The following is a 25351-nucleotide window of genomic DNA, read 5'->3' on the forward strand; positions in this document are numbered from 1 at the left end:
GCGGAATGCGTGCATAGTGCCTTTGTACAAAGGCAAAGGGGATGAGAGTGAGTGCTCAAATTACAGAGGTATAAGTTTGTTGAGTATTCCTGGTAAATTATATGGGAGGGTATTGATTGAGAGGGTGAAGGCATGTACAGAGCATCAGATTGGGGAAGAGCAGTGTGGTTTCAGAAGTGGTAGAGGATGTGTGGATCAGGTGTTTGCTTAGAAGAATGTATGTGAGAAATACTTAGAAAAGCAAATGGATTTGTATGTAGCATTTATGGATCTGGAGAAGGGATATGATAGAGTTGATAGAGATTCTCTGTGGAAGGTATTAAGAATATATGGTGTGGGAGGAAAGTTGTTAGAAGCAGTGAAAAGTTTTTATCGAGGATGTAAGGCATGTGTACGTGTAGGAAGAGAGGAAAGTGATTGGTTCTCAGTGAATGTAGGTTTGCGGCAGGGGTGTGTGATGTCTCCATGGTTGTTTAATTTGTTTATGGATGGGGTTGTTAGGGAGGTGAATGCAAGAGTTTTGGAAAGAGAGGCAAGTATGAAGTCTGTTGGGGATGAGAGAGCTTGGGAAGTGAGTCAGTTGTTGTTCGCTGATGATACAGCACTGGTGGCTGATTCATGTGAGAAACTGCAGAAGCTGGTGACTGAGTTTGGTAAAGTGTGTGAAAGAAGAAAGTTAAGAGTAAATGTGAATAAGAGCAAGGTTAGTAGGTACAGTAGGGTTGAGGGTCAAGTCAATTGGGAGGTAAGTTTAAATGGAGAAAAGCTGGAGGAAGTGAAGTGTTTTAGATATCTGGGAGTGGATCTGGCAGTGGATGGAACCATGTAAGCGGAAGTGAATCATAGGGTAGGGGAGGGGGTGAAAATCCTGGGAGCCTTGAAGAATGTGGAAGTCGAGAGCATTATCTCGGAAAGCAAAAATGGGTATGTTTGAAGGAATAGTGGTTCCAACAATGTTGTATGGTTGCGAGGCGTGGGCTATGGATAGAGTTGTACGCAGGAGGGTGGATGTGCTGGAAATGAGATGTTTGAGGACAATGTGTGGTGTGAGGTGGTTTGATCGAGTAAGTAATGTAAGGGTAAGAGAGATGTGTGGAAATAAAAAGAGCGTGGTTGAGAGAGCAGAAGAGGGTGTTTTGAAATGGTTTGGGCACATGGAGAGAATGAGTGAGGAAAGATTGACCAAGAGGATATATGTGTTGGAGGTGGAGGGAACGAGGAGAAGAGGGAGACCAAATTGGAGGTGGAAAGATGGAGTGAAAAAGATTTTGAGTGATTGGGGCCTGAACATGCAGGAGGGTGAAAGGCGGGCAAGAAATAGAGTGAATTGGATCGATGTGGTATACCGGGGTTGACGTGCTGTCAGTGGATGGAATCAGGGCATGTGAAGCGTCTGGAGTAAAACATGGAAAGTTGTGTGGGGCCTGGATGTGGAAAGGGAGCTGTGGTTTCGGGCATTATTGCGTGACAGCTGGAGACTGAGTGTGAACGAATGGGGCCTTTGTTGTCTTTTCCTAGTGCTACCTCGCACACATGAGGGGGGAGGGGGATGGTATTCCATGTGTGGCGAGGTGGCGATGGGAATGAATAGGGGCAGGCAGTGTGAATTGTGTGCATGGGTATATATGTATGTGTCTGTGTGTGTATATATATGTGTACATTGAGATGTATAGGTATGTATATTTGCGTGTGTGGGCATGTGTGTGTGTACATTGTGTATGGGGGTGGGTTGTGCCATTTCTTTCGTCTGTTTCCTTGCGCTACCTCGCAAACGCGGGAGACAGCGACAAAGCAAAGTAAATAAATATATAATGATTTAAGAAAGAAAACTGGTCCCATAACTGATCCTGGTGGCACTCCACTTTTCCATCAAACTATCCTTAGGTTTCATCATCAATTGCCACTCTATGTTTATGACTAGTCACCCAATTTCCTGCCCACTGAATTAGAACCCCATCTTTTCTGTATGACTAGTAACTTTTGATATGGAACCTTATTGAAAGCTTTTTGAAAAACAAGGTAAATCAACTGCTTTGCTTTTGTCATACACCTTGATTACATCATAAGAAAGAGTCAAGATTATTTTGTCAGACATGCATCTGTTTCCTTTATTTCTTTATTTTCTAAAAGTATATGTGAATATTAGATATGTAATCTGAACTAGAATAACCAGGAATAGAAATATGTGCACTTTTTCATTCAAGGTTCATCTCAGAATGTACCAGCAGGCATGTCTCAACGCAGCATCCGACTCAGCTGTGACCGTCATTTATTAGCTGCTGCCCACAATGCCATCGCCGTTAGTCCTCTCGTTGCCGTTTTGAAGGTAATATATTTGGCTATGGTCTTCTTATATATGTATATCAGGTTGAAACAGGGAAATCAGTCCCTCACTGATTAGAGAAGGCTAATCAGTGCTATTGGGCCTCAGTAGATTTGCTATATTACCCACCAGCTGCTGTGCAACTACTGCCTATGCCAGTTCAGCCATGTATCTTTGCCTCAGTGCTCTATATTTGTTTTAAAGAGCTACTATAGAGGGCAGCTGGGTCATATATTTTCAATACTTAATAAAAAGTAGGTCTTATGTTTATGTGAAGATAGGGATTCAAAGCATTTCATTAGATATCGTACTACACTTCAATAAAGTGATTATTTGAATATCATAAACTTATTGGAAGAATTCTCATGGGAACCAAGTCCATGGCCATTGTGCACTAACACCCAACATGCTCTCCCATGTTAACTTTTTTCATTACACATGACATCCATTATCCCTAAAGAACTTGTTCATATTACAGAATCATGATTAGATAAGAATAACAGAATTAACTATAAAAAGAAAAAACATGTATGTACCCAATTTTTGATAAGATTCATATATTTATTTATTTATTTTGCTGTGTCGCTGTCTCCCACGTTTGCGAGGTAGCGCAAGGAAACAGACGAAAGAAATGGCCCAACCCACCCCCATACACATGTATATACATACACGTCCCCACACGCAAATATACATACCCATACATCTCAATGTACACATATATATACACACACAGACATATACATATATACACATGCACACAATTCACACTGTCTGCCTTTATTCATTCCCATCGCCACCTCGTCACACATGGGATAACATCCCCCTCCCCCCTCGTGTGTGCGAGGTAGCGCTAGGAAAAGACAAAGGCCCCATTCGTTCACACTCAGTCTCTAGCTGTCATGCAATAATGCCCGAAACCACAGCTCCCTTTCCACATCCAGGCCCCACACAGCTTTCCATGGTTTACCCCAGACGCTTCACATGCCCTGATTCAATCCACTGACAGCACGTCGACCCCAGTATACCACATCAATCCGATGCACTCTATTCCTTGCCCGCCTTTCACCCTCCTGCATGTTCAGGCCCCGATCACTCAAAATCTTTTTCACTCCATCTTTCCACCTCCAATTTGGTCTCCCACTTCTCCATGTTCCCTCCACCTCCTACACATATATCCCCTTGGTCAATCTTTCCTTACTCATTCTCTCCATGTGCCCAAACCATTTCAAAACACCCTCTTCTGCTCTCTCAACCACGCTCTTCTTATTTCCACACATCTCTCTTACCCTATTATTACTTACTTGATCAAACCACCTCACACCACATATTGTCCTGAAACATCTCGTTTCCAGCACATCCACCCTCCTGCACACAACTCTATCCATAGCCCACACCTCGCAACCATACAACATTGTTGGAACCACTATTCCTTCAAACATAGCCATTTTTGCTTTCGGAGATTATGTTCTCAACTTCCACACATTCTTCAAGGCTCCCACGATTTTCGCCCTCTCCCCCACCCTATGATTCACTTCCACTTCCATGGTTCCATCTGCTGCCAGATCCAGTCCCAGATATCTAAAACACTTTACTTCCTCCAGTTTTTCTCCATTCAAACTTACCTCCCAATTGACTTGACCCTCAACCCTACTGTACCTAATAACCTTGCTCTTATTCACATTTACTCTCAGCTTTCTTCTTTCACACACTTTACCAAACTCCGTCACCAGCTTCTGCAGTTTCTCACACGAATCAGCCACCAGCGCTGTATCATCAGCGAACAACAACTGACTCACTTCCTAAGCTCTCTCATCCACAACAGACTGCATACTTGCCCCTCTTTCCAAAACTCTTGCATTCACCTCCCTAACAACCCCATCCATAAACAAATTAAACAACCATGGATACATCACACACCCCTGCATTCACTGAGAACCAATCACTTTCCTCTCTTCCTACACATACACATGCCTTACATCCTTGATAAAAACTTTTCACTGCTTCTAACAACTTGCCTCCCACACCATATATTCTTAATACCTTCCACAGAGGATCTCTATCAACTCTATCATATGCCTTCTCCAGTTCCATAAATGCTACATACAAATTCATTTGCTTTTCTAAGTATTTGTCACATACATTCTTCAAAGCAAACACCTGATCCACACATCCTCTACCACTTCTGAAACCACACTGCTCTTCCCCAATCTGATGCTCTGTACATGCCTTCACCCTCTCAATCAATACCCTCCCATATAATTTCCCAGGAATACTCAGCAAACTTTTTCATTTTTTTTTTTTTTTGCTTTGTCGCTGTCTCCCGCGTTTGCGAGGTAGTGCAAGGAAACAGACGAAAGAAATGGCCCAACCCACCCCCATACACATGTATATACATACGTCCACACACGCAAATATACATACCTACACAGCTTTCCATGGTTTACCCCAGACGCTTCACATGCCTTGATTCAATCCACTGACAGCATGTCAGGAGGAAGTGAAGTGTTTTAGATATCTGGGAGTGGATCTGGCAGCAGATGGAAACATGGAAGCGGAAGTGGATCATAGGGTGGGGGAGTTGGCGAAAATTCTGGGGGCCTTGAAGAATATGTGGAAGTCGAGAACATTATCTCGGAAAGCAAAAATGGGTATGTTTGAAGGAATAGTGGTTCCAACAAAGTTGTATGGTTGCGAGGCGTGGGCTATGGATAGAGTTGTGCGCAGGAGGATAGATGTGCTGGAAATGAGATGTTTGAGGACAATGTGTGGTGTGAGGTGGTTTGATCGAGTGAGTAACGTAAGGGTAATAGAGATGTGTGGAAATAAAAAGAGCGTGGTTGAGAGAGCAGAAGAGGGTGTTTTGAAGTGGTTTGGGCACATGGAGAGAATGAGTGAGGAAAGATTGACCAAGAGGATATATGTGTCGGAGGTGGAGGGAACGAGGAGAAGAGGGAGACCAAATTGGAGGTGGAAAGATGGAGTGAAAAAGATTTTGTGTGATCGGGGCCTGAACATGCAGGAGGGTGAAAGGAGGGCAAGGAATAGAGTGAATTGGAGCGATGTGGTATACCGGGGTTGACGTGCTGTCAGTGGATTGAATCAAGGCATGTGAAGCGTCTGGGGTAAACCATGGAAAGCTGTGTAGGTATGTATATTTGCGTGTGTGGACGTATGTATATACATGTGTATGGGGGTGGGTTGGGCCATTTCTTTCGTCTGTTTCCTTGCGCTACCTCGCAAACGCGGGAGACAGCGACAAAGTATAATAAATATAAAAATAAATGAATGCGAGTGTGATGAATTTGGCAAAATAGTTGGTAAATGTAGAGTGCCTGGAGTAAATGAGAATGGAAGTTATCTTGTGAATGCCTATGCTGGGTGGGATGTATTCCTTGCAAATCCCTTTTCTCAACACAAGATGCTTCTTAGGAATATGTGGATGAGAAAAGACTGAAGAGAAGAACAAAGGGTTTGATTGATTATGTAGCAGTGGATGAAATGTTAGAAAAGGTTGTGCTGGATACTAGAGTTGTTGGACTATTCTTTAGAGATTCTGACTATTTTGCAGACCTCTTGGAGGTGAGGATCAGGGAGAAACAGATGTATGGTGTAAGGAATAATAGAGAGGTAAAAGTGTTGAGAAGGGAGAAGATGAGTCAGAAAGAATGCAAGGAATATGAAAACAGGGTGACTGAAATTTCAAGTAGGGATGCTGTCATGTGTGAATGAGGTGTTTAAAATTTTTAGAAAAGGACTTTTAAATGTAGAATCAGTTGTTGGATACAAGGTCGTGAGTTATAAGAATAAAAGGGGAAATGCCTGGTGGGCGGATGAGATTAGAAATGCCATGAAAAAGGTATATGGTAGATTGCTTAAAAGTAACGAGGCAGTGAAAGCTCAACATGTAACATGAGATGGCTGGTAAAGAAGAGAAAAGAAAGAGTAGTTGAAGAATTTGTAAGAAAGTTGAGTGAGAAGTTTTAAGGAAAATAAAAGATTGTACAGGAAGGACGTGATAAAGGAAAGGTGGATGTTAGAGTGGAAATGTTAAGGTGAGAAGTAAGGAAGGGGAGTTGCTGAATCAAAAGGAGGAAGTGAAAAGTAGATGGAAAAAGTATATCGAAGACTGATGAATGAGAGAGAATGTGAGGCAACAGTTGTTACATGCATGGGTATGGAGATGAAAGGAAAGGATACAAGATCAAGGGCCTGTAGCGAGAAGGGAGATAGGATGGCTTTAATGAAGTTGAAGGTTGGACAGGCACCTGGATTGATTGGAATTATGGCTGAAATGTTGAAGCATGGTGTAGAAAGTGTGATAATAGTGGATGCATTTGATATGTAATTTACAAAAAAGTGCTGAGGATGTATGGAGCAATTATAGGGGAATAAGTGTACTAAGTATACCAGGAAGAGTGTATGCAAGAGTTTTGAGTGTCAGAAGTGACTAAATACAGGATAAATGAGGAGCAAAGAAATTTTAGGAAAGCTAGGGGATATGTGAATCAGATTTGTGTGAGAATAACTGTGGAAAGGCTTGTAACAAAAGGTAAGAAGCTGTATATAGCTTTTATAGATCTGGGGAAAGCAGTTGATGGTCAAGTGAAATGCTTCAGAGGATTTTTGAGGATGTATGGGGTAGGACATCATTTAGATGGTATGATAGTCTTTGATAGAGTAGTAAATGCATGTATAAGATTGGATGGAGGGGAGTAAAAGTATCAGTGTATATATGGGTATAATGCAGAGCTTTGTTAAGTCACTGTGGCTTTTCATCATAAACATGAATGAAATGATATACATAAATGAAATGAGAAGAAAGATCATGAGAAGCAACTGTTTTGGGAGCAGCTTAATGAGTGTGTTAGTGGTTTTGATGCACAAGACCGGGTTATAGTGATGGGTGATTTGAATGCAAAGGTGAGTAATGTGGCAGTTGAGGGAATAATTGGTATACATGGGGTGTTCAGTGTTGTAAATGGAAATGGTGAAGAGCTTGTAGATTTATGTGCTAAAAAAGGACTGGTGATTGGGAATACTTAATTTAAAAAGTGAGATATACATAAGTATACGTAAGTAGGAGAGATGGCCAGAGAGCGTTATTGGATTACGTGTTAATTGACAAGCGCACGAAAGAGAGACTTTTGGATGTTAATGTGCTGAGAGGTGCAACCTGAGGGATGTCTGATCATTATCTTGTGGAGGCTAAGGTGAAGATTTGTATGGGTTTTCAGAAAAGAAGAGTGAATGTTGGGGTGAAGAGGGTGGTGAGAGTAGGTGAGCTTGGGAAGGAGACTTGTGTGAAGAAGTACCAGGAGAGACTGAGTACAGAATGGAAAAAGGTGAGAACAATGGAAGTAAGGGGAGTGGGGGAGGAATGGGATGTATTTAGGGAATCAGTGATGGAGTGCACAAAAGATGCTTGTGGCATGAGAAGCGTGGGAGGTGGGTTGATTAGAAAGGGTAGTGAGTGGTGGGATGAAGAAGTAAGATTATTAGTGAAAGAGAAGAGAGGCATTTGGATGATTTTTGCAGGGAAAAAATGGAATTGAGTGGGAGATGTATACAAGAAAGAGACAGGAGGTCAAGAGAAAGGTGCAAGAGGTGAAAAAGAGGGCAAATGAGAGTTGGGGTGAGAGAGTATCATTAAAGTTTAGGGAGAATAAAAAGATGTTCTGGAAGGAGGTAAATAAAGTGCGTAAGACAAGGGAGCAAATGGGAACTTCAGTGAAGGGCGCTAATGGGGAGGTGATAACAAGTAGTGGTGATGTGAGAAGGAGATGGAGTGAGTATTTTGAAGGTTTGTTGAATGTGTTTGATGATAGAGTGGCAGATATAGGGTGTTTTGGTCGAGGTGGTGTGCAAAGTGAGAGGGTTAGGGAAAATGATTTGGTAAACAGAGAAGAGGTAGTAAAAGCTTTGCGGAAGATGAAAGCCGGCAAGGCAGCAGGTTTGGATGGTATTGCAGTGGAATTTATTAAAAAAGGGGGTGACTGTATTGTTGACTGGTTGGTAAGGTTATTTAATGTATGTATGATTCATGGTGAGGTGCCTGAGGATTGGCGGAATGCGTGCATAGTGCCATTGCACAAAGGCAAAGGGGATAAGAGTGAGTGCTCAAATTACAGAGGTATAAGTTTGTTGAGTATTCCTGGTAAATTATATGGGAGGGTATTGATTGAGAGGGTGAAGGCATGTACAGAGCATCAGATTGGGGAAGAGCAGTGTGGTTTCAGAAGTGGCAGAGGATGTGTGGATCAGGTGTTTGCTTTGAAGAATGTATGTGAGAAATACTTAGAAAAGCAAATGGATTTGTATGTAGCATTTATGGATGTGGAGAAGGCATATGATAGAGTTGATAGAGATGCTCTATGGAAGGTATTAAGAATATATGGTGTGGGAGGCAAGTTGTTAGAAGCAGTGAAAAGTTTTTATCGAGGATGTAAGGCATGTGTACGTGTAGGAAGAGAGGAAAGTGATTGGTTCTCAGTGAATGTAGGTTTGGGGCAGGGGTGTGTGATGTCTCCATGGTTGTTTAATTTGTTTATGGATGGGGTTGTTAGGGAGGTGCATGCAAGAGTTTTGGAAGGAGAGGCAAGTATGAAGTCTGTTGTGGATGAGAGAGCTTGGGAAGTGAGTCAGTTGTTGTTCGCTGATGATACAGTGCTGGTGGCTGATTCACGTGAGAAACTGCAGAAGCTGGTGACTGAGTTTGGTAAAGTGTGTGAAAGAAGAAAGTTAAGAGTAAATGTGAATTAGAGCAAGGTTATTAGGTACAGTAGGATTGAGGGTCAAGTCAATTGGGAGGTAAGTTTGAATGGAGAAAAACTGGAGGAAGTAAAGTGTTTTAGATATCTGGGAGTGGATCTGGCAGCGGATGGAACCATGGAAGCGGAAGTGAATCATAGGGTGGGGGAGGGGGCGAAAATCGTGGGAGCCTTGAAGAATGTGTGGAAGTCAAGAACATTATCTCGGAAAGCAAAAATGGGTATGTTTGAAGGAATAGTGGTTCCAACAATGTTGTATGGTTGCGAGGCGTGGGCTATGGATAGAGTTGTGCGCAGGAGTGTGGATGTGCTGGAAATGAGATGTTTGAGGAGAATGTGTGGTGTGAGGTGGTTTGATCGAGTAAGTAACGTAAGGGTAAGAGAGATGTGTGGAAATAAAAAGAGCGTGGTTGAGAGAGCAGAAGTTGGTGTTTTGAAATGGTTTGGATACATGGAGAGAATGAGTGAGGAAAGATTGACCAAGAGGATATATGTGTCGGAGGTGGAGGGAACGAGGAGAAGAGGGAGACCAAATTGTAGGTGGAAAGATGGAGTGAAAAAGATTTTGTGTGATCGGGGCCTGAACATGCAGGAGGGTGAAAGTAGGGCAAGGAATAGAGTGAATTGGATCGATGTGGTATACCGGGGTTGACGTGCTGTCAGTGGATTGAATCAGGGCATGTGAAGCGTCTGGGGTAAACCATGGAAAGTTGTGTGGGGCCTGGATGTGGAAAAGGAGCTGTGGTTTCGGTGCATTATTGCATGACAGCTAGAGACTGAGTGTGAACGAATGGGGCCTTTGTTGTCTTTTCCTAGCGCTACCTCGCACACATGAGGGGGGAGGGGGATGGTATTCCATGTGTGGCGAGGTGGCAATGTGAATGAATAAAGGCAGACAGTGTGAATTGTGTGCATGGGTATATATGTATGTGTCTGTTTGTGTATATATATGTGTACATTGAGATTTATGGGTATGTATATTTGCGTCTGTGGACGTGTATGTATATACATGTGTATGGGGGTGGGTTGGGCCATTTCTTTTGTCTGTTTCCTTGCGCTGCCTCGCAAACGCGGGAGACAGCGACAAAGCAAAATAAAAAAAAAAAATATGAAATGATAAGAGAGATGAAATCAAAACTTCGGAAAAGTGTTGGAGAGATGGAGTGTGGCAGAGGTACATTGGCTAGTGACAGCCCTGTTTATAGATGTTCCTGTGTTGTTTGCTGAGAGTGAAGAATAGTTGCAGAAGGTTGTATGTATTTTTTATGATGTGTGTTAGCATAATTGATGGAAGATGAATGCAGTTAAGATTAAGGTAATAGTGTTTGAAAAGAAATAGTGAAAGTATAGATTTTGTGAAACCACCTTGGGTGAAAGAAGAAAGTGTGCTGAACTTTGTTATAGGTATGGAGGAGAAAGACTGGAAGAGGTGACTGAATTTAAGTATTTTGTAGCTATCCTGCATAGATTAGGTGATATGGAAGGAGAGAAAAGGGAGAGAGCAACACAGGATAGAAGAGTCATTGGGTCCCTTAATAGAGTAATGAAATGTAGAGGTGTAGGTTTGGAAGTGAAAAAAATTTTAAGGGACGGCACAAGCCTTCCAACTTTGACCTATGCAGCCGAAACATGCATGTGGAATGACTCATAGAGGTCAGGAATCCGGACTAGGGAACTACAAGTTTTTTGAGAGGAGCATATGGAATGAAGAGAATAATGTGATGTATGAGAGGTCTGGCATGGCAGGGAATGCAAAGGGAATGAATAATAGTAGAATGGGTGAAACATTATACTTTGAGGTGGATTGGGTCTGTGGAAAGAATACAAGAAAGTGATTCTACAAGGAATGTGTATGATTATGTGAATAAATGGGTTGGTATGAGAGGAAGACAACCTTTGACATGGGAAAATAGAGTGGAAGAATAGTGGAGGAAGGGAAATTAGGGTAGAATGCATTGAATATTGTATGAAAGGGAGGCATGTGAGAACAGAGATAAGTGGAGACTGGTCATGTCCACCCCTTGAAGGGAGTTCCCACTTTCTGGCTGGTCATTTTGTGATAAACCATAGAATTACAGGGCTTGCCCCTGGATGGGTTCTTTCAAGTTTTAATCCTTACTGAGATTTCATGAATCTTGGCTCTGAGCTCCAACTCAAATTGCTGATGACTTAGATGAGCTGCTTCTTTAGGGTTCACAGATCCCCCACTTTATGAATGGTATTGCTCAAGATAGATCTGTGATATTAGATGCCATATCATGTTTACCTTATGGCTGCTCTTTTAGAATTTACCCAGCATTTTGTTTACCACATACTCTACCATTTATTATATTTTTGCAGGCAATGCTAATTGTTAGTGATGTTTTAAGTGGCCAGAGTAAGAGCCAAGCTTCCATATCTGACATACTTGGCACATCTGACATGGGAAGCGGCTCCAATGACTCTGATATGATGGGGTAAGTGCTTATCTTATCCTCAGTCGAATTATACAAGTAGGGTTCTGTATATTTTCTTTGCAGGATTTTTAAATTTCAAATGTTTAGGTTAAAGAAAGTGTAGACATTTTTATTTGGGAACAGAGAATGCTGATAATGGGTTGTTGAAATGTAAATAGGATTACCTTATATGTCTATTATTGTCACACCAGGTTAATTAGGTTTACACAGCCTCTTCAACATTACTCACAATCTACCCCCCTTTTTTTTTGCTTTAGATCAACCCAAGGCTAGTATGTTAACTCTGTCGATGAATAATGTGATTGAATTTAAATGCACTGTCATTCTTTTCTGTTTATAACATTTCATTTCCGACACACCCACCCTCCTCTGAACAACCCACGCCTCACAACCATATAACATTGTTGGAACCACTATTCCTTCAAACATACCCATTTTTGCTCTCTGAGATCACGTTCTCACCTTCCATGCTTTCTTCAACACTCCCAGAATCTTTGCCCTCTCCCCCACCCTGTGACTCACTTTTTCTTCACTGGTTCCATCTGCTGCTAAGTCCACTCCCAGATATCTAAAACACTTCACTTCCTCCAGTTTTTCTCCATTCAAACTTACCTCCCAATTAACTTGTCCCTCAACCCTACTGAACCTAACAACCTTGCTCTTATTCACATTTACTCACAACTTTCTTCTTTCACACACTTTACCAAACTCAGTCACCAACTTCTGCAGTTTCTCTCCCAAATCAGCCACCAGTGCCCTATCATCATTGAACAACAACTGACTCAATTCCCAAACCCTCTCATCCACAACAGACTGCATACTTGCCCCTCTCTCCACAACTCTTACATTCACCTCCCTAACCACCCCATCCATAAACAAATCAAACAGCCACAGAGACATCACGCACCCCTGCCATAAACCAACATTCACTAAGAATCATCACTTTCCTCTCTTCCTACTCATACACATGCCTTACATCCTCGATAAAAACTTTTCACTGCTTCTAACAACTTACCTCCCACACCATGTACTCTTAATACCTTTAACAAAGCATCTCTATCCTCTCTATCATATGCTTTTTCCAGATTCATAAATGCCACATACAAATCCATCTGCTTTTTTAAGTATTTCTCACGTAAGTTCTTCAAAGCAAACACCTGATCCACATCCTCTACCACTTCTGAAACCACACTGCTCTTCCCCAATCTGATGCTCTGTACATGCCTTTACCCTCTCATATAATTTCCCAGGAATACTCAACAAACTTATACCTCTGTAATTTGAACACTCACCCTTATCCCCTTTGCCTTTATACAGTGGCACTATGCATGCATTTCACCAATCCTCAGGCACCTCATCATGAACCATAAATACATTCAATATCCTTACCAACTAGTCAACAACAGTCTCCCCCTTTTTTGATAAATTCCACTGCAATACCATTCAAACCAGCCGCCTTGCCCCCTTTTATCTTCCGCAAAGCTTTCACTACCTCTTCTCTGTTTACCAAACCAATCTCCCTAACCCTCTCACTTTGCACACCACCTCGACCAAAACACCCTACATCTCCCACTCTATCATCAAACACATTCGACAAACCTTCAAAATACTCACTCCATCTCCTTCTCACTTCACCATTACTTGTTATTACCTCCCCATTAGCCCCCCTTCATTGATGTTCCCATTTGTTCTCTTGTCTTACCAACTAGTGGATATCCTTACCAACTAGTCAACAACATAGTCTCCCCCTTTTTTGATAAATTCCACTGCAATACCATTCAAACCAGCCGCCTTGCCCCCTTTTATCTTCCGCAAAGCTTTCACTACCTCTTCTCTGTTTACCAAACCAATCTCCCTAACCCTCTCACTTTGCACACCACCTCGACCAAAACACCTTACATCTCCCACTGTATCATCAAACACATTCGACAAACCTTCAAAATACTCACTCCATCTCCTTCTCACTTCACCATTACTTGTTATTACCTCCCCATTAGCCCCCCTTCATTGATGTTCCCATTTGTTCTCTTGTCTTACCAACTAGTGAATATCCTTACCACCTAGTCAACAACATAGTCTCCCCCTTTTTTGATAAATTCCACTGCAGTACCATTCAAACCAGCCGCCTTGCCCCCTTTTATCTTCCGCAAAGCTTTCACTACCTCTTCTTTGCCAAATCAATCTTCCTAACCCTCTCACTTTGCACACCACCTCGACCAAAACACCCTACATCTCCCACTGTATCTTCAAACACATTCGACAAACCTTCAAAATACTCACTCCATCTCCTTCTCACTTCACCATTACTTGTTATTACCTCCCCATTAGCCCCCTTCATTGATGCTCCCATTTGTTCTCTTGTCTTACCAACTAGTGAATATCCTTACCAACTAGTCAACAACATAGTCTCCCCCTTTTTTGATAAATTCCACTGCAATACCATTCAAACCAGCCACCTTGCCCCCTTTTATCTTCTGCAAAGCTTTCACTACCTCTTCTCTGTTTACCAAACCAATCTCCCTATCCCTCTCACTTTGCACACCACCTCGACCAAAACACCCTACATCTCCCACTGTATCATCAAGCACATTCGACAAACCTTCAAAATACTCACTCCATCTCCTTCTCACTTCACCATTACTTGTTATTACCTCCCCATTAGCCCCCCTTCATTGATGTTCCCATTTGTTCTCTTGTCTTACCAACTAGTGAATATCCTTACCAACTAGTCAACAACATAGTCTCCCCCTTTTTTGATAGATTCCACTGCAATACCATTCAAACCAGCCGCCTTGCCCCCTTTTATCTTCCGCAAAGCTTTCAGTACCTCTTCTTTGTTTACCAAACCAATCTCCCTATCCCTCTCACTTTGCACACCACCTCGACCAAAACACCCTACATCTCCCACTGTATCATCAAACACATTCGACAAACCTTCAAAATACTCACTCCATCTCCTTCTCACTTCACAATTACTTGTTATTACCTCCCCATTAGCCCCCCTTCATTGATGTTCCCATTTGTTCTCATGTCTTACCAACTAGTGAATATCCTTACCAACTAGTCAACAACATAGTCTCCCCCTTTTTTGATAAATTCCACTGCAGTACCATTCAAACCAGCCACCTTGCCCCCTTTTATCTCCCACAAAGCTTTCACTACCTCTTCTCTGTTTACCAAACCAATCTCCCTAACCCTCTCACTTTGCACACCACCTCGACCAAAACACCCTACATATCCCACTGTATCATCAAACACATTTGACAAACCTTCAAAATACACTCTCCATCTCCTTCCCACATCACCATTACATGTTATTACCTCCCCATTAGCCCCCCTTCATTGATGTTCCCATTTGTTCTCTTGTCTTTCCCCAAAATTCAATGATACTCTCTCACCCCCAACTCTCATTTGACCTCTCTTTCACCTCTGGCACCTTTCTCTTAACCTCCTGCCTCTTTCTTTCATACATCTTCCAGTCATTCGCACTACTTCCCTTCAAATAATCATCCAAACCCCTCTCTCTTCTTTCACTAACATTCTTACTTCTTCATCCCACCACTCACTACCCTTTCTAATCTGCCCACCTCCCACGCTTCTCATGCCACAAGCACCTTTTGCGCAAGCCATCACTGCTTCCCTAAATACATCCCATTCCTCCCCCACTCCCCTTAAGTCCTTTGTTCTCACCCTTTTCCATTCTGCACTCAGTATCTCCTGGTACTTCCTCACACAAGTCTCCTTTCCAAGCTCACTTATGCTTGCCACTCTCTTCACCCCAACATTCTCTCTTCTTTTCTGAAAACGTTTACAAATCTTCACCTTCACCTTCACTAGATAATGATGAGACATCCCTCCAATTGCCCCTCTGAGCACATTAATATCCAAAAATCTCTCTTTCACCCACCTATCATTTAACATGTATTCCAATAATGCTCTCTGGCCATCTCTCCTCCGTACATACATATACTTGTGTATATCTCTTTTTAAACCAGTCCTTTATCAGCACACAAATCTAAAAGCTCTTCTTTTCCATTTACAACACTAAACACCCCATGTACACCAGTTATATCCTCAACTGCCACATTACTCACCTTTGCTTTCAAATCACCCATCGCTATAACCCAGTCTTGTGCATCAAAGCTGCTAACACACTTACTCAGCTGCTCCCAAACCACTTGCCTCTCATAATCTTTCTTCTCATGACTAGGTGCATATGCACCAATAATCACCCATCTCTCTCCATCCACTTTCAGTTTTATCCATATCAATCTAGAGTTTACTTTTTACATTACCACATACTCCCACAACTCCTGCTTCATGAGTAGTGCTACTCCTTCCTTTGCTCTTGTCCTTTCACCAACTCCTGACTTTACTCCTAAAACATTCCCAAACCACTCTTCACCTTTACCCTTGAGCTTCATTTCACTCAGAGCCAAAACATCCAGGTTCCTTTCCTCAAACATACTACCTATCTCTCCTTTTTTCTCATCTTGGTTACATCCACACACATCTAGACGCCCCAAATCTGAGCCTTCGAGGAGGATGAGCACTTCCCACATGACTCCTTCTGTTTCCCCTTTTAGAAAGTTGAAATACAAGGAGGGGAGGGTTTCTAGCCCCCCATTCCTGTCCCCTTCAGTCACTTTCTACAACATGCGAGGAATGCGTGGGAAGTATTCTTTCTCCCCAATCCCCTATCTATCTATGTTTCTGATTCCCATTCCCTTCAGGAACCTTCTCAAGGGGATGGCCACAGAAGTAGTCTCCATAACTGGTGAACTGCAGTGTCACTTCTTAGCCTGTAGTGCCTCACCCTTAACAGACTACTGGCAGAGGGCATCTCTAGCACAGTATTCTCAGAGGCTTTTACCTATTGTGTCTACTGGTTGCTTCTGCTTAATATTTCTATCTAATATTCCAACTTACTACTTTTACCTAATGTTCCACTTACTGTTCCTACCTATTACTTCTATCTAATGTTCCTCCCTACTGCTCCTGTCTAATGTTCCTACCTACTACCTCTATCTGCTGCTCCTGCCATTTTCTCATTGTCCTCATCATAATTCAGCTTCAGCTGTACCATTTTATTTTTCACAGTATGATATTAATCTATCCTTTAAGTTTTGAAATGAGCAGCAAGAACCCATTATGTTTTGGTGGTGGTCACTTATAAAGATTTTTTATGTGCAACTTTGGAACAATGTGGTATAATTGGTTCAATGTAGTGTCTGGACTGAACTAGGGCATGGAAAGGTCTGTGGGGCATGGATGTGGATAGGGAGCTGTGGTTTCGGTGCATTACGCATAACAGCTAAAGACTGAGTGTGAACGAATCTAGCCTTATTTTTCTGTCTTCCTGGCACTACCTAGCTGAAGCAGGGATTAGCAATGCTGTTTCCTGTGTTGCTGGGTAGTGACAGGAATGGATGATGGCAAGCAAGTATGAATATGTGCATGTATATATATGTATATGTCTGTGTATGTGTTTTTTTATCTGTCTCCCGCGTTTGCGAGGTAGCGCAAGGAAACAGACGAAAGAAATGGCCCAACCCACCCCCATACACATGTATATACATACGTCCACACACGCAAATATACATACCTACACAGCTTTCAATGGTTTACCCCAGACGCTTCACATGCCCTGATTCAATCCACTGACAGCATGTCAACCCCGGTATACCACATCGATCCAATTCACTCTATTCCTTGCCCTCCTTTCACCCTCCTGCATGTTCAGGCCACGATCACACAAAATCTTTTTCACTCCATCTTTCCACCTCCAATTTGGTCTCCCTCTTCTCCTCGTTCCCTCCACCTCCGACACATATATCCTCTTGGTCAATCTTTCCTCACTCATTCTCTCCATGTGACCAAACCATTTCAAAACACCCTCTTCTGCTCTCTCAACCACGCTCTTTTTATTTCCACACATCTCTCTTACCCTTACGTTACTTACTCGATCAAACCACCTCACACCACACATTGTCCTCAAACATCTCATTTCCAGCACATCCATCCTCCTGCGCACACCTCTATCCATAGTCCACGCCTCGCAACCATACAACATTGTTGGAACCACTATTCCTTCAAACATACCCATTTTTGCTTTCCGAGATAATGTTCTCGACTTCCACACATTCTTCAAGGCTCCCAGAATTTTTGCCCCCTCCCCCACCCTATGATCCACTTCCGCTTCCATGGTTCCATCCGCTGCTAGATCCACTCCCAGATATCTAAAACACTTCACTTCCTCCAGTTTTTCTCCATTCAAACTCACCTCCCAATTGACTTGACCCTCAACCCTACTGTACCTACTAACCTTGCTCTTATTCACATTTACTCTTAACTTTCTTCTTTCACACACTTTACCAAACTCAGTCACCAGCTTCTGTAGTTTCTCACATGAATCAGCCACCAGCGCTGTATCATCAGCGAACAACAACTGACTCACTTCCCAAGCTCTCTCATCCCCAACAGACTTCATACTTGTCCCTCTTTCCAAAACTCTTGCATTCACCTCCCTAACAACCCCATCCATAAACAAATTAAACAACCATGGAGACATCACACACCCCTGCCGCAAACCTACATTCACTGAGAACCAATCACTTTCCTCTCTTCCTACACGTGCACATGCCTTACATCCTCGATAAAAACTTTTCACTGCTTCTAACAACTTTCCTCCCACACCATGTATTCTTAATACCTTCCACAGAGCATCTCTATCAACTCTATCATATGCCTTCTCCAGATCCATAAATGCTACATACAAATCCATTTGCTTCTCTAAGTATTTCTCACATACATTCTTCAAAGCAAACACCTGATCCACACATCCTCCACCACTTCTGAAACCACACTGCTCTTCCCCAATCTGATGCTCTGTACATGCCTTCACCCTCTCAATCAATACCCTCCCATATAATTTGCCAGGAATACTCAACAAACTTATACCTCTGTAATTTGAGCACTCACTCTTATCCCCTTTGCCTTTGTACAATGGCACTATGCACGCATTCCGCCAATCCTCAGGCACCTCACCATGAGTCATACATACATTAAATAACCTTATCAACCAGTCAACAATACAGTCAACCCCTTTTTTAATAAATTCCACTGCAATACCATATATATATATATATATATATTTTTTTTTTTTTTTTTTTTTTTTTTGCTTTGTCGCTGTCTCCCGCGTTTGCGGGGCAGCGCAAGGAAACAGACGAAGAAATGGCCCAACCCACCCCCATACACATGTATATACATACGTCCACACACGCAAAATATACATACCTACACAGCTTTCCATGGTTTATATTTTTTTTTTTTTTTTTTTTTTTTTTTTTTTATACTTTGTCGCTGTCTCCCGCGTTTGCGAGGTAGCGCAAGGAAACAGACGAAAGAAATGGCCCAACCCCCCCCCCATACACATGTACATACACACGTCCACACACGCAAATATACATACCTACACAGCTTTCCATGGTTTACCCCAGACGCTTCACATGCCTTGCTTCAATCCACTGACAGCACGTCAACCCCTGTATACCACATGACTCCAATTCACTCTATTTCTTGCCCTCCTTTCACCCTCCTGCATGTTCAGGCCCCGATCACACAAAATCTTTTTCACTCCATCTTTCCACCTCCAATTTGGTCTCCCTCTTCTCCTCGTTCCCTCCACCTCCGACACATATATCCTCTTGGTCAATCTCTCCTCACTCATTCTCTCCATGTGCCCAAACCATTTCAAAACACCCTCTTCTGCTCTCTCAACCACGCTCTTTTTATTTCCACACATCTCTCTTACCCTTACGTTACTTACTCGATCAAACCACCTCACACCACACATTGTCCTCAAACATCTCATTTCCAGCACATCCATCCTCCTGCGCACATCTCTATCCATAGCCCACGCCTCGCAACCATACAGCATTGTTGGAACCACTATTCCCTCAAACATACCCATTTTTGCTTTCCGAGATAATGTTCTCGACTTCCACACATTTTTCAAGGCTCCCAAAATTTTCGCCCCCTCCCCCACCCTATGATCCACTTCCGCTTCCATGGTTCCATCCGCTGACAGATCCACTCCCAGATATCTAAAACACTTCACTTCCTCCAGTTTTTCTCCATTCAAACTCACCTCCCAATTGACTTGACCCTCACCCCTACTGTACCTAATAACCTTGCTCTTATTCACATTTACTCTCAACTTTCTTCTTCCACACACTTTACCAAACTCAGTCACCAGCTTCTGCAGTTTCTCACATGAATCAGCCACCAGCGCTGTATCATCAGCGAACAACAACTGACTCACTTCCCAAGCTCTCTCATCCCCAACAGACTTCATACTTGCCCCTCTTTCCAGGACTCTTGCATTTACCTCCTTTACAACCCCATCCATAAACAAATTAAACAACCATGGAGACATCACACACCCCTGCCGCAAACCTACATTCACTGAGAACCAATCACTTTCCTCTCTTCCTACACGTACACATGCCTTACATCCTCGATAAAAACTTTTCACTGCTTCTAACAACTTGCCTCCCACACCATATATTCTTAATACCTTCCACAGAGCATCTCTATCAACTCTATCATATGCCTTCTCCAGATCCATAAATGCTACATACAAATCCATTTGCTTTTCTAAGTATTTCTCACATACATTCTTCAAAGCAAACACCTGATCCACACATCCTCTACCACTTCTGAAACCGCACTGCTCTTCCCCAATCTGATGCTCTGTACATGCCTTCACCCTCTCAATCAATACCCTCCCATATAATTTACCAGGAATACTCAACAAACTTATACCTCTGTAATTTGAGCACTCACTCTTATCCCCTTTGCCTTTGTACAATGGCACTATGCACGCATATATATATATATATATATATATATATTTTTTTTTTTTTTGCTTTGTCACTGTCTCCCGCGTTTGCGAGGTAGCGCAAGGAAACAGATGAAAGAAATGGCCCAACCCACCCCCATACACATATATATACATACGTCCACACACGCAAATATAGATACCTACACAGCTTTCCATGGTTTACCCCAGACGCTTCACATGCCCTGACTCAATCCACCGCCAGCACGTCAACCCCGGCACACCACATCGCTCCAAATCACTCCATCCCTTGCCCTCCCCTCACCCTCCTGCATACATATATATATATATATATATATATATATATATATATATATATATATATATATATATATATATATATTTATTTATTTATTTATTTATTTATTTTGCTTTGTTGCTGTCTCCCGCGTTTGCGAGGTATATATATATATATATATATATATATATATATATATATATATATATATATATATATATATATATATTGGAAAGGATCACAACTTTTCGCATGATCAAGATATTCCTATGAGTCCACGGGGAAAATGAAACACGAAAAGTTCCCAAGTGCACTTTCGTGTAATAATCACATCATCAGGGGAGACACAAGAGAGGAATATAACAGTCAGTTGATATACATCGAAGAGACGAGGCTAGGACGCCATATATATATATATATATATATATATATATATATGTATATATGTATATATATGTGTTTATGGATGGGGTTGTTAGGGAGGTGAATGCAAGAGTTTTGGAAAGAGGGACAAGTATGAAGTCTGTTGGGGATGAGAGAGCTTGGGAAGTGAGTCAGTTGTTGTTCGCTGATGATACAGCGCTGGTGTCTCATTCATGTGAGAAACTGCAGAAGCTGGTGACTGAGTCTGGTAAAGTGTGTGAAAGAAGAAAGTTAAGAGTAAATGTGAATAAGAGCAAGGTTATTAGGTACAGTAGGGTTGAGGGTCAAGTCAATTGGGAGGTAAGTTTGAATGGAGAAAAACTGGAGGAAGTAAAGTGTTTTAGATATCTGGGAGTGGATCTGGCAGCGGATGGAACCATGGAAGCGGAAGTGGATCATAGGGTGGGGGAGGGGGCGAAAATCGTGGGAGCCTTGAAGAATGTGTGGAAGTTGAGAACATTATCTCGGAAAGCAAAAATGGGTATGTTTGAAGGAATAGTGGTTCCAACAATGTTTTATGGTTGCGAGGCGTGGACTATGGATAGAGTTGTGCGCAGGAGGATGGATGTGCTGGAAATGAGATGTTTGAGGACAGTGTTTGGTGTGAGGTGGTTTGATCGAGTAGGAAACGTAAGGGTAAGAGAGATGTGTGGAAATAAAAAGAGCGTGGTTGAGAGAGCAGAAGAGGGTGTTTTGAAATGGTTTGGACACATGGAGAGAATGAGTGAGGAAAGATTGACCAAGAGGATATATGTGTCGGAGGTGGAGGGAACGAGGAGAAGTGGGAGACCAAATTGGAGGTGGAAAGATGGAGTGAAAAAGATTTTGTGTGATCGGGGCCTGAACATGCAGGAGGGTGAAAGGCGGGCAAGGAATAGAGTGAATTGGATCGATGTGGTATACCGGGGTTGACGTGCTGTCAGTGGATTGAATCAGGGCATGTGAAGAGTCTGGGGTAAACCATTGAAAGCTGTGTAGGTATGTATATTTGCGTGTGTGAACGTGTATGTATATACATGTGTATGGGGGTGGGTTGGGCCATTTCTTTCGTCTGTTTCCTTGCGCTACCTCGCAAACGCGGGAGACAGCGACAAAGCAAAAAAAAAAAAAGAAAAAATATATATATATATATATATATATATATATATATATATATATATATATATATATATATATATATATATATATTCTTTCTTTCATACTATTCGCCATTTCCCGCGTTAGCAAGGTAGCGTTAAGAACAGAGGACTGGGCCTCTGAGGGAATATCCTCACCTGGCCTCGTTCTCTGTTCCTTCTTTTGGAAAATCAAAAAAAAAAGAGAGGGGAGGATTTCCAGCCCCCCGCTCCCTACCCTTTTAGTCGCCTTCTACGACACGCAGGGAATACGTGGGAAGTATTCTTTCTCCTCTATCCCCAGGGATAATATATATATATATGTTTCCTTGCGCGACCTCGCAAACACGCGAGACAGCGACAAAAAAGAAAAAAAAAATTATCCCTCGGGATAGGGGATTAAGAATACTTCCCACGTATTCCCTGCATGTCGTAGAGGGCGACTAAAAGGGGAGGGAGCAGGGGACTGGAAATCCTCCCCTCTCGTTTTTTTTTTTTAATTTTCCAAAAGAAGGAACAGAGGGGGCCAGGTGAGGATATTCCAAAAAAGGCCCAGTCCTCTGTTCTTAACGCTACCTCGCTAATGTGGGAAATGGCGAATAGTTAGAAAAAAATATATATATATATATATATATATATATATATATATATATATATATATATATATATATATATATATATATATGTATATATATATATATATATATATATATATATATATATATATATATACAAAGAAAAAATATATATATATATATATATATATATATATATATATATATATATATATATATATATATATATGTATTTATTTTCCTTTGTTGCTCTCTCCCGCGTTAGCGAGGTAGCGCAAGGAAACAGACGAAATAATGGCCCAACCCACCCATATACACATGTATATACATAAACGTCCTCACACGCAAATATACATACCTATACATCTCAATGTACACATATATATACACACACAGACATATACATATATACACATGTACATAATTCATACTATCTGCCTTTATTCATCCCCATCGCCACCCCGCCACACATGGAATAACATCCCCCTCCCCCCTCATATGTGCGAGGTAGCACTAGGAAAAGACAACAAAGGCCCCATTCGTTCACACTCAGTCTCTAGCTGTCATGTAATAATGCACCGAAACCACAGCTCCCTTTCCACATCCAGGCCCCACAGAACTTTCCATGGTTTACACCAGACGCTTCACATGCCCTGGTTCAATCCATTGACAGCACGTTGACCCCAGTACACCACATCGTTCCAATTCACTCTATTCCTTGCACGCCTTTCACCCTCCTGCATGTTCAGGCCCCCATCACTCAAAATCTTTTTCACTCCATCTTTCCACCTCCAATTTGGTCTCCCACTTCTTGTTCCCTCCACCTCCGACACATATATCCTCTTACTCAATCTTTCCTCACTCATTCTTTCCATGTGACCAAACCATTTCAAAACACCCTCGTCTGCTCTCTCAACCACACTCTTTTTATTTCCACACATCTCTCTTACCCTTACATTACTTACTCGATCAAACCACCTCACACCACATATTGTCCTCAGACATCTCATTTCCAGCACATCCACCCTCCTGCGCACAACTCTATCCATAGCCCACGCCTTGCAGCCATACAACATTGTTGGAACCACTATTCCTTCATACATACCCATTTTTGCTTTACGAGATAATGTTTTCGACTTCCACACATTCTTCAAGGCTCCCAGAATTTTCGTCCCCTCCCCCACCCTATGATTCACTTCCGCTTCCATGGTTCTATCTGCTGCCAGATCCACTCCCAGATATCTAAAACACTTTACTTCCTCCAGTTTTTCTCCATTCAAACTTACCTCCCAGTTGACTTGACCCTCAACCCTACTGTACCTAATAAGCTTGCTCTTATTCACATTTACTCTTAACTTTCTTCTTTCACACACTTTACCAAACTCAATCACCAGCTTCTGCAGTTTCTCACATGAATGAGCCACCAGCGCTGTATCATCAGCGAACAATAACTGACTCACTTCCCCAGCTCTCTCATCCACAACAGACTGCATACTTTCCCCTTTCCAAAACTCTTGCATTCATCTCCCTAACAACCCCATCCATAAACAAATTAAACAACCATGGAGACATCACACACCCGTACCGCAAACCTACATTCGCTGAGAACCCGTCACTTTCCTCTCTTCCTACACGTACAGATGCCTTACATCCTCAATAAAAACTTTTCACTGCTTCTAACAACTTGCCTCCCACACCATATATTCTTAATACCTTCCACAGAGCATCTCTATCAACTCTATCATATGCCTTCTCCAGATCCATAAATGCTATATACAAATCCATTTGCTTTTCTAAGTATTTCTCACATACATTTTACAAAGCAAACACCTGATCCACACATCCTCTACCACTTCTGAAACCACACTGCTCTTCCCCAATCTGATGCTCTGTACATGCCTTCACCTTCTCAATCAATACCCTCCCATATAATTTACCAGGAATACTCAACAAACTTATACCTCGGTAATTTGAGCACTCACTCTTATCCCCTTTGCCTTTGTATAGTGGCACCATGCAAGCATTCCGCCAATCCTCAGGCACCTCACCATGAATCATACATACATTAATAAATAACCTTACCAACCAGTCAAAAATACAGTCACCCCCTTTTTTCAATAGATTCCACTGCAATACCATCCAAACCTGCTGCCTTGCCGGCTTTCATCTTCCGCAAAGCTTTTACTACCTCTTTTCTGTTTACCATATCATTTTCCCTAACCCTCTCACTTTGCACACCACCTCGACCAAAACACCCTATATCTGCCACTCTATCATCAAACACATTCAACAAACCTTCAAAATACTCACTCCATCTCCTTCTCACATCACCACTACTTGTTATCACCTCCCCATTAGCCCCCTGCACTGAAGATCCCATCTGCTCCCTTGTCTTACGCACTTTATTTACCTCCTTCCAAAACATCTTTTTATTCTCCCTAAAATTTAATGATACTCTCTCACCCCAACTCTCATTTGCCCTCTCTTTCACCTCTTGCACCTTTCTCTTGACCTCCTGCCTCTTTCTTTTATACATCTCCCACTCATTTGCA

At 42.1% G+C, this 25351-nt stretch overlaps 1 protein-coding gene across 2 annotated transcripts in view; it reads left to right on the forward strand.

Moving 5' to 3' along the window:
* The window catches only part of LOC139760017 (mediator of RNA polymerase II transcription subunit 12-like protein), a 456094-nt gene that overhangs the window by 349660 nt on the left and 81083 nt on the right, over positions 1-25351 (forward strand). For both annotated transcript variants that reach the window (XM_071682758.1, XM_071682766.1), the window contains exons 24-25: positions 2205-2326; positions 11431-11546. In XM_071682758.1, coding sequence (XP_071538859.1) covers positions 2205-2326; positions 11431-11546 — 238 coding nt within the window. The remainder of the gene's footprint in view (positions 1-2204; positions 2327-11430; positions 11547-25351) is intronic.

This window comes from Panulirus ornatus, chromosome 3, assembly GCF_036320965.1.
Source record: "Panulirus ornatus isolate Po-2019 chromosome 3, ASM3632096v1, whole genome shotgun sequence".
NCBI classification, from domain to species: Eukaryota; Metazoa; Arthropoda; class Malacostraca; order Decapoda; family Palinuridae; genus Panulirus; species Panulirus ornatus.